The sequence below is a fragment of the Mustela erminea genome, chromosome 14 (assembly GCF_009829155.1).
Source record: "Mustela erminea isolate mMusErm1 chromosome 14, mMusErm1.Pri, whole genome shotgun sequence".
Classification (NCBI taxonomy): Eukaryota; Metazoa; Chordata; class Mammalia; order Carnivora; family Mustelidae; genus Mustela; species Mustela erminea.
The window spans coordinates 12690620-12707779 of NC_045627.1; the positions used below are offsets into that span (position 1 = coordinate 12690620).

Sequence of the window (17160 nt, forward strand, 5' to 3'; positions counted from 1 at the left end):
AATCTATGTTTTCCTTCAGTACTGCAAAATTACTAAGTCACTGAGGCAGGAGGCGGGGATAGCCAGCCTACAGTTAACATTCCGTGAAGGGTATCTGCTTTTTGGATTACCTGACAAAGTCCCTCAGGGATCTAAGATTATTTTTTCTGAATTGCTTTTCAGCACATTTTATACCATTGATCATGTTTAAGGTGAGATACTCAGTGTAACAGGACCGTAGAATTCATGCAGTTATTATTAATTCGGGAGATGCAGACATTTTCCTACCTAAGCCATGGGTCAGGTAAGGTACAAACTGAAAAGCCATGTTATTGGCAAAGGAACAGGGGGATAAGCAGCTTTGTTGTTCTCAATGCCTCTCTGAGGGCAGAAGAATTTCTAGGTAGTTGTATTTAATTCTATTTCTAAGAGACTTAGACCCTATGTTAATGCTCAGGATTAGTGAAGGTCTCAGGAAATAGCAGGGAACAACAGCACATATGTTATACAAAGAGCCACTCAAGAAGTCTTAAATCAACCCTGTTTAAAAAAAGAAAAAAAAAAGGCAAACCAAAGAAAAAACACAATATAGAAATACACACCAAACCCTACATTTTTGTTTAAAACAGGGTAAGGCAGTGATTACGTTCTGAACAGCTCTTAGATATAGTATAACAAAATTATTACTATCAAGCAAAATATTTTCTTACTTGAAAGCTGTATCATTATTCTTATTATACTGTTTGATATAAGGAAGGCAGCATGGCTTGGTATTTAAGGGCTCAGCCTCTGGCATTAGACTTGAGTTCCACTTACAGTCCAACATTTTAATCTATAAAGTGTGTATCTTAGTACCTAGTTGGACTAGTTGAACCCAGTGCAAACACAGTGGAGGAAACATGGAAAGCATAGAAAATAGTGACTGACACACAGTGCTGAAGGAACTTCTGATACCTTGGAAGGGACATCTAACCAAATGTAGTTTTATTATATTTATTAATGGAATTATATCTTAGACATTCCAAATCAGCTTTTTTTTTTTTTTATTATATATAGTAGCCACTTTGAAGTTGGCATTAAAGGGTAGCATTTTTACTCATCTTCTAAGAAAGCACAAAACATAATTACATCTAACTGTAAGCCTGTAGAATTGTCAGCCTGCTCCTGAAGATGTCAGAGATAAGCCAGCCTCACAGGATATGACTAGGGAAGCTTACAGTCTTGTGATAATTGCATATTCTGCTCAGTTCACCTATTGTTACTATTACCCCATCCAACTGACAGGACAACTACACTATTCCTTGGGCTAGTACGTAAACATCTGAATAAAACAAGCAGACCATTCGATGCTTTAACGACAGAGCTAGAACATGAATTCCTTGTTAGGCCACCTGTTTGGTGACCGTGTCTGTCTGAGCCTACCTGCTGACATGGTTCACAAGACGTGTCTGCAACAGTAGATCTCTTCCTGGCAGCAGATTGTCACAGATGAGATGCTGGTTGGAACGGACCGCTACTCCATGGCAGACACAGAGAGAACACAAGACGTCCAGAACCTGAAGAGAAAAAGCACTTCCAGCCGACTAATTCCCTTATTCAGATTTGAGTATCCCAGCATGTCTTGTGAATGTGAACACGCTCCCTCTGACCCAACCATGTGAACACGACAGCCACGAGGACACGTATCTTCTAAGTTTCTCTTAAATGCGAGCTGAGAACTGCTCAGTGTCTCAATGGTGCTACAAATAAGCACTAAACAGCAATATAATTCCTTGACTATAATTAAGGAACAAGAAATACACCACAGCTGACACACCTTTTAAAAGTTACCTTATTTTAAAAATACATTTAACATTATTCCAGAAATCATCCGTGGCAATAAATTCATTCCCTTACCTTGTGGTTTCTCCCATGCTTGTCTAAAAGGGAGATTATGGATTTAATGTGTCCTTCCTTAATAATATTTAGAGCTTCTGGACTTTCTACTAACACACAGTGTAAAACTTCAAGAATACCTAAAGATAAAGAAAAAAAATATGATTAAAGGGTCTGTGATGATCAGTGCCTTTCCTTCTCTCTAGGTGTTCCTTCAGGTCAACATGGAATTATTATGGGCTCAATATGTTTGTCACAGGGCACTGGGTGAGAGGGGACAAGTGATGCTTGTGACGGGACTGATAACTAGAGATGACGAAGTAGTTGAGTGAGGAACAGGCGGTGTTAGCAGAGTAAGCAGGTATCTCTGCCTGGGAAGGTATGAAAGAAAGAACCTCAGAGAACACATTCATGACCATTTTCCTGACAGGAAAGTTAGGGTGATATGAGGTTGAGTGAAGTCTTGAATGGAATGCATACCTGTGGTGCTTGGCGTATAGGGCAAGTAGGGGACAAGACAGGTAGGTAATAGGTTAGGACCAGCTTATGAAGCTTCTCAGCTTGAGAGTATAACCTTATAACAATGCTTCCTAACCCACAAAGATCATTACATTGTTGTGGAGGTAAATGGTAGAAAATGTTTTAGTTTACAAAACAACAGAAATATAGAGAATAATGCAAAATTACATAAAAATACACAACATACAAAACCTGATTAAGAAAGGGGGTATTTTTTTTCCCAAAGATTTTATTTATTTATTTGAGAGGGAGAGAGAGCACACACACAAGCAGGGGAAGAAGCAGGCAGAGGGAGAAGGAAAAGACTTCCCACTGACGAGGGAGCCCAGTGCAGGGCTCCATCCCAGGACTCTGAGATCCTGACCTGAGCTGAAGGCAGACACTTAACTGACTGAGCTACCCAGGTCCCCCACAAACGGGGGTATTTTAAAGTATTAACCATCCGAGAAGGTAAAAGGGAATATACCCTTTCTTTTATTAGAGCTTAAGAGAGATAAAATAGTTCTCATTATCAAAATTTTTAGTGTGAACTTGGAAAGCTGAATATATATACATATGTATTCATTGTTTCTGAGAAAGTTTGCTCTGTCACTAATGAAAGCACAGACCACTTGTAGCAATTAAATATAACATTCAGAAAATGTGATCTCTGAGAGCTACGAAGTATCATGAAGGGTCACAGAGAAATCCACAGAAAGGTCTGTACATCTCCAATGGAGTTCACTCTCTTGGAAAAGTGCTTAGGTGTACAAATGGCAGAATACAGAAGTAACGGTAGACTATGGCTGCCACAATCTATGCTTGATCCAAATCCCAATCCATTATGGGACAGGGGCTACTTATGTTAATTTCTTTACTGATGAATTATTTTGGTGAAGTATAATATGAATGTACACTCAATTAAAAAAAAATACCCAACAAGATGAGTCAATTTTTGGTATAGCTCAAAATCAACTGCTGTGCTAAAAATCCAAGACAGCAGGGCGCCTGGGTGGCTCAGCTGGTTAAAGCCTCTGCCTTTGGCTCAGGTCATGATCTCAGGGTCCTGGGATTGAGCCCCACATCGGGCTCTCTGCTCCATGGGGAGCCTGCTTCCTCCTCTCTCTCTGCCTCCCTCTCTGCCTACTTGCGATCTCTGTCAAATGAATAAATAAAATCTTAAAATAAAAAAAAATCCCAGACAGCAGAAAATAATACAACAGGCTGATGGATAAAGATGTTTATATAAGGGTACTTAAACGGAATCCTTCTGCTATTAAAAATGGAGTAATAAACACATTCATTCTTAGCTAAAATAAACTAAACTAATAGAAAAGGAAAAGAATTTTTAATAGATTACTCATATTTTATCCTGATGTCTTTGTTTTCTTCCTGTTACCTATGACTGCAGCGCACAAATACAGCTGCCTGTGTTTGGAAATGAAAAGTATCATCCATACTCCTTTGCTCACATTTCATCTGTGGTTGCCTTTGCACCAAAGAGGCAGAGTTGAGTGGTTGCAACAATAGAGCCCTATGGTCTACAGAACATAAGACCTGTACTATCTGGTCTTTTACAGAAAAAGTTCGCCAATCTCTACTTGCAGGGTTAATATAACCATTAAGACAAAAGACCAAGAAGTAGAAGACCACAAGAAAAATAAATTCTCTTTGTAAATAAATATACACAAAAATCAATAGCATTCAAAAGCTAGAATATACCAGAAAAGATTTAAGACAGGACTGTGAAAATGAGCAGCAGAGATCACAAAACGCAAGAATGGCAATATGAACTATGAAAATAAATCTGATTTTTTTCCTGGATTCAGCTTACTTTAATAGAAGGCTTCCAGAGTTTGGGACTTAACATTAAAACATTTTTTTTTTAATGCTGCTACATCAGATGCAACGAATAAACATTTAGTTGAAAAGCACTGACTGACTCTGACAGTAAAAAGTCAGAGAAAGCTACTTTTATTGTCAAGTGTTGGGATAAACAGCAAATAAACTTTTATTTCTTGTGTGTGGTTAGAAATTCCTAAAAGAAAACAAAATGGAAATACCAAAAGACTAATTAAAAAAAAAAATAAAGACTAGCTAGACTGACTAATTAAATAACATGTAAATTATACCAATATATGCCTCAAACTCTGGTGAAAAAAGAAAGAAGTACAGGGCTTAAAAAATATTACAAGGGCTACATTTAACTAAAGATGATTTGACAATTAAATTCTAAATGCACTGAATAAGACCCAGAAATGGGAATAGTGCCTAACACTATTGCCAGATTCTCAAGAGATACATTTAAACCTTGGCAGATCGTAACAGTATTACCAGAATGATTTAAGAACATAAAGTAAATATTCTAAAACACATACACACACACAAACTAATAAGACAGAACAAGATCTTATAATTTCTATACATAACCTGATTTTTAAGTTTTAATAAATTTACAGAAATTTTGGTGGAAATCTTAATAACATGAAGAACACATAATGTAGAAGATAAACTTTCATGAGTAGATGCACGACTGGATATATATTATGTTTGCAACTATGTAAAATATATTTATATGTATAAAACATGTACTTCAAAAAACACCAGGAGTTGGTATGCCAGAATGTTGGTGCTCGTTATTGCTGGATTAGTATACCTTCCTCCCAATACTTCCAATACTTGATGAATTCCAGAAAATGTGTACGCATTACTTTTACAGTAAGAAATATTTTTAGAAAGGAAAACAAAATAGGAAGTGAGGTCTATTTCCTTTTTTTCTTTTTTTTTAAATTTCTTTGCTTTAGGGAGAGAAAGTGTACAGGTGAGGTGGGGGAGGGGCAGAGGGAGACAGTGAGAGTCTCCTGAAGCAGACATTGCACTGAGTGTGGAGCCCAACGCGGGGCTGGGTCCCAGGATCCTGAGATCATGACAAAGAAGCAGCCGCTCAACTGACTGGGCCACCCGGGCATCCCAACTAAAGCACACATTGAATTGACGTCACTCTGTGCTTAAAAGCTCCCATGGCTTTCAGGGACATCCAAGGTCAAAGTCCATTCCCCAGAGCATGGGACATCAGCTCTTTGATAGATGACGCAACCCAACCCACCTTAGCTCCTACCAGCTCCTTTGACAAAGAATGGGTAGTATATACTTTTACTTCAAAGTACATGGTATAAATATGCTTATGAGCTAATGCATTTACAACACACTGATACATTTATTAAATGCCTACCAGGCAGTGTTCTAGGCAGCGGGACCATCAGCAATCAAGGCCTGCCACAGCCCAGTGGGACTTGTCAGCTCTGTGCCACCTTCCATGTTTTTGCACGTTATCTTAGACTGAAATATACTTCCCTCTTTGGAAACTTCAGAATCTGAATCAGTCTGCAGAAAGTCATCTCATTTGGTGGCTTTTTACCAACACTCTAGAATGAATTATTCTTTCTTGGTAGTACTGATCATTTTGTGTTAAAATCCTTTATGCTCATTTCAATCTCCTATTAGAGAAGGAGTCCTTCAAAGTAGAGATGTGTCGAATTCAGCACACCTGGGCCCAGGGAGGCCCATCTCATGTTTGCCAACTGAGTAAGTGAATGAATATAAATGGACACTTTCAGTTTAAAACAACATAAACGAGAGTCATGACTATGAAGAGTATATATATTAGCTACATTGGCATATTTTCTATCTGGAGATTTTAACATTAAGATACTTATTTTTTCTAAAGGTAGAGAAGAGGGGCGCCTGGGTGGCTCAGTGGGTCATGGCTGAGGTCATGATCTCAGGGTCCTGGGCTCGAGCCCCGCATTGGGCTCTCTGCTCAGCGGGGAGCCTGCTTCCCACCACCCCTCCCTCCCGCCTGCCTCTCTGCCTCCTTGTGATCTCTGTCAAATAAATAAATAAAATCTTCAGAAAAAAATAAAGGTAGAGAAGACATGATAGAACATGGATGGAGAATTTATATTTCGTAGTTCCAGTATTTCCTCACTGAATGACAGGAATTTCTGTAGGCTTTAGATGTGGGGGTCATGCACAAAATTCAAAACTGATGGAATAAACTGTTTATATGTAAGATACATGAACTATTTATTTAGCTCTTTGCCTTAAAACTTTTATGGATGTAACTTTCTGAATTATTTCTAGGGCTCATGACAAGAAAAATCTCTGAGGGTGTAACAACATGTCTGGAAATAACCTACTGGTATTGGAAACATCCAAGTGCTGTGGTGGGATGTGCCCTGGGCTGTCCAAGGTTGAGGGTTTACATGGAAAAACTGAAATCAAGCCATAGAACAGAAGTCCTGGAAAGAATCTAGCCTAGGGATTCTGCCCCACACAGAGCAGGCACAAGGTCACGGTGAGTCTTGCACGTTCGAGTGAAGTGAACAGAACCAGGCAGGGAACCACTCAGGCATAGGTGGAGACAGCTGTAATTATTGTCTCAGGAAAACAAGGAAAACCAATGGACTTGGAAGACAATGCCAACATCCTCTCTCCAGAAATTGTTTTCTCACCTGCAATTACAAGTGTGTAGCAAAAATCAAACAAAAATTAAAATCATCTCAGAATACTTAAGTGTATGTGGGCTTAGACGGACCGTGGTTCTCACCGCAAGAGGGTCACACAGGTGTTATTCAGCTTTGGAAAGGGACTCCATTCCTACATCTCTGCTCTGAGAGTGGGCAATGATCCTAGAAAATTCCTGATGGAGCACATGGCCTTAGCTGACAACTTCAACATGGAAGCCTCTCAGTCTAACTGGCAAGCAAACAGAAGGCTTCAACCCAGGGGCTAACTGGTATGAATCAGACTGTCCCCCAGTGACAGGAACACTGGAGATGCAGTACAGAAAACACACAGAACTGCCCTACCCACTTGCTGGGTCAGCAACAATCACAAGTAGAGAAACTGTGAACTCCAAATCACTCAAATCACAGGTTACGTGTCTACTTCTTCCCCTACCTAGGAGTTAAAATCCTTCTTAACCTTTCGGTCAGACCTTATTAGTCAAATTCCCAGGGCTCACAGGAGGCAAATAGAAATGAGGAAAGTTATATTTTTTGCCATGTGTAATTAATGTAAACAAAGGAACTTAAGTAAAAAGACTGGGAGAAAGGGACTGAGAAATAACATGACAACAAAGAACACAAAACACCCAGGCCAAGCTGTCTATATCATGGACTGTCATCCTTTCAGAAGGGGGAATAACATCCTGGATATTTACTAGGCTTAAATGAGGAACTAGAATAGCAAGAGGTATTATCATTATCCTGTTGTCTTATGTAGTGGTTATAACCAGGGACACAAGTCAACAGGCCCCACTTGAGTCCTGGCAGAGTTTAGGCAAGTTACTTAACTTCTCTGTGCTCCAGTGTCCCCATTTCTAAAATCAAATTCTAATAATGGTTCCCACCCCAAGGGGAGATGTTGTGAGGAATTAACACACATAAAGTTTTTAGGAAAAGGCCTGAATCCAAGCAGTGCGATGTAAGCATCTGTCCTTATTTGATGGTTGTAACAAAATAATATAAATGACAAATGAAATGAAATAAAAAAGGATCAACTGGGAAATCTGACAACTAGGCTTATTTTTATACAGAGATTAAAACTGTTAACATCAGAGAACGGTAGAGAAATGCTGAAGGACAATACTGATTGGAAGGAAAATCCAGGGAAAATATTTATTGGTCACTATGGAGAAAGGAAATTGAAGTTAGATATCAAAATAGTTAAATTAGTAAATCCAGGAGAAATTACACCAGAGTGTTAGAAATTGAGGGAAAGACAAAGAGACACAAGTAGGGCAACAGACAGAACTGTAGGAAGCTCTACATTCTGGAGAGAACAGGATTGTTGAGCCAAAAATACCATGGAATGTTACACCAAGCAGACTTACTGGCTCATAAATGCTTAAAAAGACATAATGTGCTCCTTTGACAAGAACCCTTTCTCTCCCCATTAAAACAAACAAACATGTAAATGAAGTGGGCAGCAGTTAGAAAAAGCAGAAGAGGGCGCCTGGGTGGCTCAGTGGGTTAAGCCGCTGCCTTCGGCTCAGGTCATGATCTCGGGGTCCTGGGATCGAGTCCCGCATCGGGCTCTCTGCTCGGCAGGGAGCCTGCTTCCCTCTCTCTCTCTCTGCCTGCCTCTCCATCTACTTGTGATTTCTCTCTGTCAAATAAATAAATAAAATCTTAAAAAAAAAAAAAGAAAAAGCAGAAGAAAAGTCCAGCTAGCTCCATGTTGACAAAAAGGTCTGAGGTGTGTGGGAGGGATTTTGGGCTACACACCAAAGGGGAGGCCAAGAGAGAAAGAATCTGAATTACATACAAATGCGTTAATTTGTTCCTGGGCCTGTGCGTCTGAGAAGGCTCTGTAGAGACACATCTCTGCTTTTTGTTCCACTAATCTGAATGGAACCAACATGGAGTGATAAACGATGGGTCGCATCCAATCTGTCCTTCTTTGGTGGTGGGGCATGAATGTGGAACTTCTAGAAGTAGCAGAAACTTCTAGTTTGAGCTAGTGGAGGGCTGGTGGAGAGCCTGACCAAACAGCACTGGGCCCATCCAGAACAAACAGGAGGTGAAAACCCGTCGCATAATTGCGACACATCTTACCATTTAGAGGAGAACTCTGCATGCCACAGACTGAAGCACTGAGGGAACTAGGAATGAATATCTGTGGTTTGTTCAAAATGGGTATAAGTTTGAAGTCAAGGAAGTATTTGGGTTTCAGTGTGAGATAAACTGATGAATTTATTTTTTAACTTTTTTAGGCAGAAAGGGACAAAAGGTAACAGAAGCAATGTACGTTTTGTTTCCTTTCTATAACACAGGGCTTACTTGTAAAATAAACACTAAGTAGGTTTCCTTTTCACACCCAAATAGAGAGGAAAAGGGGACTAAATTGAAATCAATATTAAAATATAGAGAGGCTTTAGAGAAACAACCTCAAGAGGTAGGGGTTCGAGTCAAATAGGGGACACATCATCATGCATCCTTCCATTTTTTTACAATGGTTTTGAGGCATGAGAAGAAAATAAGCTCATGAAATCTTGAGCTAACATAAAGTTGAGAAGAGAGAGAAAAAGTGACAAAGGTAAGATTAAAATATAACAAAATGTGACAGAATTAGGAACATTAATAAAATCAGAAGTTAGTGAAGATAAAGGTCTGTATTACATTTTTATTCATATATAGAAAGGTAAGGCATCATGAATGCATTAGCAAAATGAATAAAAAAGATGGACTTAGGGTATTTTATTGGAAGATGAGATGAACAGGAGTCAAAAATTTCCTGGGGTACATTATCCAAAATAAATAAAATAAATAGCACATGAAATAATGTAATTAGAGTGTACTGAATAATACACTCTAAGGCTGAACAGTATTCAGGCTTAACTAGGCTTCTGATGGTTTGCTGCTTTCAATTTCGGGAGTAGTATTTTATAAAAGAAAAATTACAGGAGTAAAAGACAATTAAGAAAAGAAAATGTCAATCAAAGGCAGTCCATGATGCAACAGTTAAATAATAATGTTAGAAATGTTATGCCAAATATTTATTTGTATAAATTGCCATATCTCAAAATCCACAAAGGACTAAGTGCCAGACAAGAAATTATAAACACTTTGAGATATTCTTATCTGGCTATTTACTCTTCAGTGTTTTCTCCCCCATTCACATGTTCATTTATCTTTTTTTTTTTTTAAAGATTTTATATATATATTTGTCAGAGAGAGAGAGAGAGAGTGAGCACAGGCAGACAGAGGCAGAGGGAGAAGTAGGCTCCCTGCTGAACAAGGAGCCAGATGTGGGACTCAATCCCAGGACACTGGGACCATGACCTGAACTGAAGGCAGCCGCTTAACCAACTGAGCCACCCAGGCATCCCTCAATTATCTTTTAATCCATAAAATGGGCCATTCGATGTGTTAGGTTCTGGGTATAAGTAAAATGAGGAGTGGAAATTGATATCATTCCTGCTTTTGTGACTTTATAGGCCATATAAATTCAGTCCTAGCTCCACTACTTTCATTTGACTTGAAAAGGTTGCCCCTCTTGGCTTCTCAGCTTCCAAGTCTTCATTTGTAAAATGGAAATGATAATGGAACCTACCTTACAGAGTCCTGTAGGATCCAGTGAATACATATAACATCTTAGCACAGTGCCCTAAATTCACTTAAGATTTCCCTGGCCCCACAATGTGCTCATTAATGTGCTCAAAAAAACAACAATGTGTGCCTCTCTGTGAAATATAAGAACTTATAAAAATGTTGGCAGGTGCAATTAATTGCTGAAAAGGCCTTTAAATAAAATTTTCGAAGACCAATGCGTGTGAGTACTTTTAAGATGCATCTTTCAGGGCAAGAGAAACACAGATTAAGCAGCTCTCCAAAAAGATACTTAGCTCAAAGCAGCACATATTTATTGAGAACTATTCTTCTGGGCAAGAATGTAAAATGATCACAGCATCTGACTGAGCTTTGAGTCGATTTTAAATGTTATCTTGAAAAAGGCAGTCTCTTCAATAAATGGCACTGGGAAGACTGGATAGTCACATGTAAAAGAATGAGACCACACCCCTATCCTATACCACTCACTAAATGAACTCAAAATGTATTATAGGATATAAATATGTAGACCTGAAACCATGAAATTCCTGGAAGAAAGAGGAAAAACCTCCTTGAAACAGGAATGGGCAATGATCTTTCAGTTAGGACCCTAAAGCACAATCAACAAAATAAAAAAGTAAGTGGGACTGCATCAGGGGCACCCCCGGGTGGTTCAGTGGGTTAAGCGTCTGCCTTTGGCTCCAGTCATGACCCCCGTGTCCTCAGATCGAGCCCCGCATCAGGCTCCCTGCTCAGCTGGGAGTCTGCTTCTCCCACTCCCTTTGCCTTCCCCCCTGCTCATGTACTCTCTCTCTCTCTCTCTCTTTCTCCTTCTCATGAATAATTAAAATCTTTAAAAAAAAAATTCAGTGGGACCACACAAAACTAAAAAGCTTCTGCACAACAAGAGAAATCATCAATGAAGTAAAAAAGACAACCCACTGAATGGGGCGGGGGAGGGGGAGTGCAGATCACATTATCTGATGAAGGGTTAATGTCCATAATATATAAGAACTCATCAGAAAAAATAATCCAATTAAAATGGGCAAAAGTCCCAAGTAGACATTTTCCTGAGGAAGATATATGGATGGCCAAAAGACATGTGAAAAGACCGTCAACATCACTAGTCATCAGGGAGAAGTAAATCCAAACCACAATGAGACATCGCCGCACAGCCACCAGAATGGCCACGCTCAGAAAAAAAAAAACAAAAACATGAGGTAACAGATGCTGTTGTGGATGTAAAGAAAAGGGAACCCTCGTGCCCTGTTGGTGAGAATGCAAACTGGTGTAGCCATGATGGAAAACAATACAGCGGACCCCCCCAAATTAAAAATGGAACTACCATTTGATCCAACAATTCCACTTCTGGGAATACATCCAAAGAAAACAAAAACATGGGGGTGCCTGGGGGGTTCAATTGGTTAAGGGTCTGACATTGATTTCACCTCAGGTCATGATCTCAGGGTCATGGGATCAGGCCTGCATCAGGCTTCACACTCAGCATGGAGTCTGCCTGAGATTCTCTCTTACCCTCTGCCCTCCACCCACCCTCCTGCTCTCTCTCTCTCTCAAATAAATAAATCTTTAGAAAACAGAAACACTACCTCGAGAAGATAGCTGCACCTCCAGGTTCATACCAGCATTATTTACTACTAACAACAGCCAGAAAGACAAGATATAAGTCAAAAATGCTAAAAACAAACAAGCAAACAAAAAAAAAATCCAAAAACAGAACTCTCAGAGAAAAAGAGATCAGATATGTATTCCAGAGGCAGGGAGTCATGACAAAGGAAAAAAGATCACTAAGTGCTAGGGCTATAAGATACAACATGATGAGGAGAGCTAACGCTGATACATGGGAAAGTTGGTAAGAGGGTGACTCCTAAGAGTTTTCATCACAAGGGAAGTTCTTTTTTGTTTTATCTTCTTTTTTTTTTAAGATTTTACTTTTTTTTTTTTTTTTTTTAAGATTTTACTTATTTGAGAGAGAAAGAGAGCACCAGCAGAAGATGAAGCAGGGGGAGAAGGAGAATCTGAAGCAGGCTTCATGCTGAGTGCAGACCCCGACACAGGGCTCGATCCCCCAACCCTGAGATAACAACCTGAGCTGGAACAGGTAGTCAGATGCTTAACTGACTGAGCCATCCAGGTGCCCCTGTTTTTTTTCACTTTCTTAAAAAATTTATATATATGAGATGATGGATGCAAACTAAATCTGTTAGAGTAATAGTTTCATAATATATGTAAGCTCAACCATTATGATGTACACTTGAAGTGTATACAGTGATGTATGTCAACCGGGTCCCAGTAAAATCGAGCAGAGAGAGTTCTGCAGTATGAAGACAGCCCAGAGGCCTCATTTCCAAGAGCACAAAAGAAAAAAAAAAAAAAAAAAGAAAGTGCATAAAATAATTCACTTCAGATAGTGTGGAATAAGGGAAAGAGAAAAGTTATACAGCACACTGTTTAACAAAACCCAAAATTTTTAAAAGATTTTTTTAAAGTTATCTTTACACCCAACGTGGTATAAAGATCAAGATCTTTAAAAAATAATCACCACAACTCCACGATCAAGAGTCACAATTTAAAAATTGACATAATTTTACTATATATATATTTATTATATATATTTGTTATATAATATTTTTGAAATATCCTATTTATTTATTCGAGAGAGAGCAAGCATGAACTGACCTGGGGTGGGGTGGTCAGAGGGAGCAGAAAGACTCCCCACTGATCAGGAAGCCCAATGTGGGGCTCGATCCCTAGACGCTAAAATCACGACCTGAGCTGGTCAAATGCTTAACAGACTGAGCCACCCAGGCACCCCCAAGTTTGTTTGTTTTTAAGTTTTTGACTAAAAGTCTTTGTACTGTGCCCAGAGTACAAGTCTACACCTCCACATTCACGCACAGATCTGGCAGCCAGTATCTAACTGTCCCCACCCCACCCCGACCCAGAGCTGAAGGCTCACTGTTCATCTGAGCTCTCAGTGGTCTTTATTATCTTTATAGTCGAAGACAGAACCCCTGTCTAGTCCATTTCTACAGTGCTCTTTGAAGAAAATAAAAATGACCTTGTAGTTAAAACAACTCCTAATTACAAATGAAAAAGATGAGATACTTACTGTGACACTTGTATTCCTTTAACATTATAAAGACATCCATAGTGTTGACTAATAATCCTTGTGGGGCAGGAATTATTACAATCCCTGTTTTACAAACGTATGTAAAATAGGAGGTACAAAAGGGTTAAGATCATGCAGCTATCAAGGATGATCCTGGAATTAGAACTTTGCCAGTCCAACTCAGAATCCATACTTGTAATCAATCCTAAATTCTGCTTCTCCTTAACACAGTATAAAAGTAGGTAGAACAGAGAAACAAACAGGGTTTTGGAGGGGAGGGGGGTGAGGGGTTGGGTGAGCCTGGTGGTGGGTATGAAGGAGGGCACAGATTACTTGGAGCACTGGGTGTGCTGGGTAAACAATAAATCTTGGAACACTGAAAAAATAAAATAAAAATGGTAAGAAAAAATGATAAGAAAATGATAATAAAAAAATGATAAAAAAAAAAACTAAACCCAAGAGATTATTAAATACGGAGCTTTCTGATGAGGTCGTCTTGGCAGAGCTCCACCCTAGTTTTGATGATGAAATGGTAGGAAACCCAATGGTAGGAAACCTAATGGTAGGAAACCCAATGGTAGGTCAACCCTCAGGGAAGGCACCTGAAGAGTGTGCGTCCTGCCTTGGGTAGTGATCGACTTCCTTCTTTTGACTACTGGGTCCCAGTAAATAGAATCCATATTAAAAGCCTAGGTACTTAAAAGACGATGCGATCAAGAGGTAAGTCAGCTTGACAAAATTGGGATAAGGGATACACACTGCAAAGAGACTTTAATGAACTCAGTTCAAGACAAAGTCCTCAAGCCAGTATAATGTACCCAAGGGAGGTCACAGTCACTTAACTTTAAGCATGACTGAAAGCAAGTGATACAGCACAATTATTTCACTGAAGATGATGATGAAAGTATTTAATATCCAGTGTGGAATGAGAAAACCAAGTCAGACCAGACACTGGCATTTGTCCAAAGCAGCACATAAAAGAGCTCAGGTCTCCGTTCTGTCCATAATCCTCAAAGAGGAAAAGACACAGTCTAGGTCAAAGGTAGCAATCACTGTCTGTGATTTTGTTTTTAGTAAGTTTTCCTCAAGCGAGCCCCGCCACAGTTTCTCTGAGACCAGACTTCCTCCTCTCTTCCTTCAGCTAGCCACACAATTATAGGATGCCTCCCTAACTCACTGTGTGTGGGGAGAAATAAAATCAGCACAACGGGCCAATGTTCCAACTTCCAACCTATCCCTGGGAAATCTAAAGAAACGGGATGGGAACATGGATTCCAGGAAGCGCCCAAGATGACCTCAAGGAAACAAAGGCTCTCCTGAATTGGCAGGAGGTCAGAGGTGGGTGGCTGCAGGCTGGATGGGGAGCACGTCCACAGGACAGGTGGGGGCAGGTGTCACTTCAGGGGTAAACTCCTTTCATCTCTGCCCTAGGACGATCGCCTGCCCTTTGCTGGCCACTGTGGCCAGTATGGAATAACGTCAGGAGGGCATGAGACCCCACCTGGGACTGGAAGGTGACTAAAAAGGGGCCCAATAACCTTGGGCTTTCAATCTTTTACACCTTCCTCACCTGAATCCTTAAGAGCCTGGCGAATTAGAGCCTCGGGAGACTGTCTCTGTCAAGGAATGCATCTCTCTGAGGTAGAGAGCCCTGACGAGCATCCCCGCCATATTGGCAGAAACGGAGTGAGCAGCACTATGGCACCTGTGACTCTCAGCCTAGGGCTCCCTTTCTCCTTGACCCTTAAAAAGACTGGATGACAAGACTGAGCCTGGCTTTGGCCCTGCTGCCATCGAACCTATCTGAGAAACTGGGGCCCCCCAGGCCAGCACAAGTTCACTGACCACTGAGGCAGAAGTGTCAAGCAGACCACGAATATAAAACAAAGATGAGAAACAGATACGAGAATTAAACACTGGCTATGAATATCAACTTCCTATTGAGTATCAAAAACACAGGAAAAGAACCAAAAAACCACTGCATCATTCAGAGAGCCACCATCACGGGAACAAGACCAGCGGACCCCCCCAGTCTCTGAAACCCAGGGACGCCCTTTGCCCCATCACTCCCGGTCTCCTTCAAACTTTAATACCCAGGGCCAGGCATGGATGTTACATAAATTACTGTGGGAAATGCTTATAAAACCAATCAACTACGTCACAAAGCAGGATAGTTCTCTTCTCCAATGTGAGACAGTTGAAGTTGTTTTTTTTTTTTTTCATCTCAAAAGAACCATTTCTAAAAACACAATGTGCCATCTATCCCACACACAGGCTTTCAGAAGAGAATTCTGAAAAGCATAGCGACTCCAGACAACCAGGCAACCCTGATCACTTTTTTCATTCAGAAAAGAACGTTCTGTTTCATTTGGATTTTACTTGGAGGGACTTTTTTTTTTTTTTTTCATATTTGACATTGCTGGTAAGGAATATTTTTTCTAAAAAGCCCTCCAAACATAGACTCTCCATTCCCTGTTCTCTTTTGCTTTCCAGTTATTTAATGCTTCGCTGGGAAAGGAAGGAGTACGGCTGTACTCGGGACTTTCCCGGCATCATTCAAAAATGAGTAATTTTTGACAAGGGACGTCACTAAATATTCAATTAGTAACCTTTAATCGTTAATGTATTATTTCAAACACTGAGTGATTGCCTTTGAAAAATGTACATGAGGTTTCCCTGTCGTAAGTGATCCATCAGCTCGAACATAACTTGTCATCGTGATGACCCAGATCATTATTAAAAACCCCAGTCACTGTAATGTTCTCCGAATGAAGCAACAGAGGCAGATGATGATTACGTTACAGTGCCATGGGGTCAAACAGGTACAGACCCGACAACGATCACGAAAGGTTTTCTTTACAAAGTCTGCAACATCACCATGATTCTGATTTTATGTTTCTCCTAAGGGTCAGATGCACAGTCTCCTGGCTATAACCAGAACTGGCACAACCAAAAGATATGAATCAGAGTGCCTGGGTGGCTCAGTCGGTTAAGTGTCTTCTTAGGTCACGATCTCAGGGTCTCATGGGATCTAGAGCCCTGCATCAGGCTCCCCACTCAGCAGGGAATCTGCTGCTCCTTCTCCCTCTGCTCCTCCTCCTGCTCGTGCTCTCTCTCTCAAATAAATAAATAAAATCTTAAAAAAAAAAAAGATTTAAATCAACCAACAACTGAAGTTTCCCTTTTTCAATGTTACTTCCTAGAAAACTGTCCTTTCTATGTCATCATTATGTGTTGCCTAAACTGCTGATATGACTCCAAAAGATTAGCTAGGATTTCTGCATCGCCAACAGCAGGTCTCATACAATATCCCGTGGGCTCCTGCTTTTTCTAATGCAGATGTTCATACCTAACTACGTATCAAGGAAGAAGATCCTGGCAAACAACATTCTGGGGCAGAGTATTCACACCTAACGAATTTTTCCCTTTAAAAATGATGAGCTTATGCTCTCTAAGAAGCAGTCATGACATCTTTGGAAGCTTAAAACTGTGAGCATTAAAATGTGAGCACATGCTCAGGTAGTTCAAGACCCCTGAAAGCTTCCTTCTGCTTGAACCCAGAGG

General features: G+C 40.1%; 1 protein-coding gene across 7 annotated transcripts in view; it reads right to left on the reverse strand.

Moving 5' to 3' along the window:
• Positions 1-17160, reverse strand: part of RYR2 (ryanodine receptor 2) — a 756727-nt gene that overhangs the window by 319448 nt on the left and 420119 nt on the right. For all 7 annotated transcript variants that reach the window (XM_032312097.1, XM_032312094.1, XM_032312091.1 and 4 more), the window contains 2 exons: positions 1876-1994; positions 1402-1535 (listed from right to left, as the gene is read on the reverse strand). In XM_032312097.1, coding sequence (XP_032167988.1) covers positions 1402-1535; positions 1876-1994 — 253 coding nt within the window. The remainder of the gene's footprint in view (positions 1-1401; positions 1536-1875; positions 1995-17160) is intronic.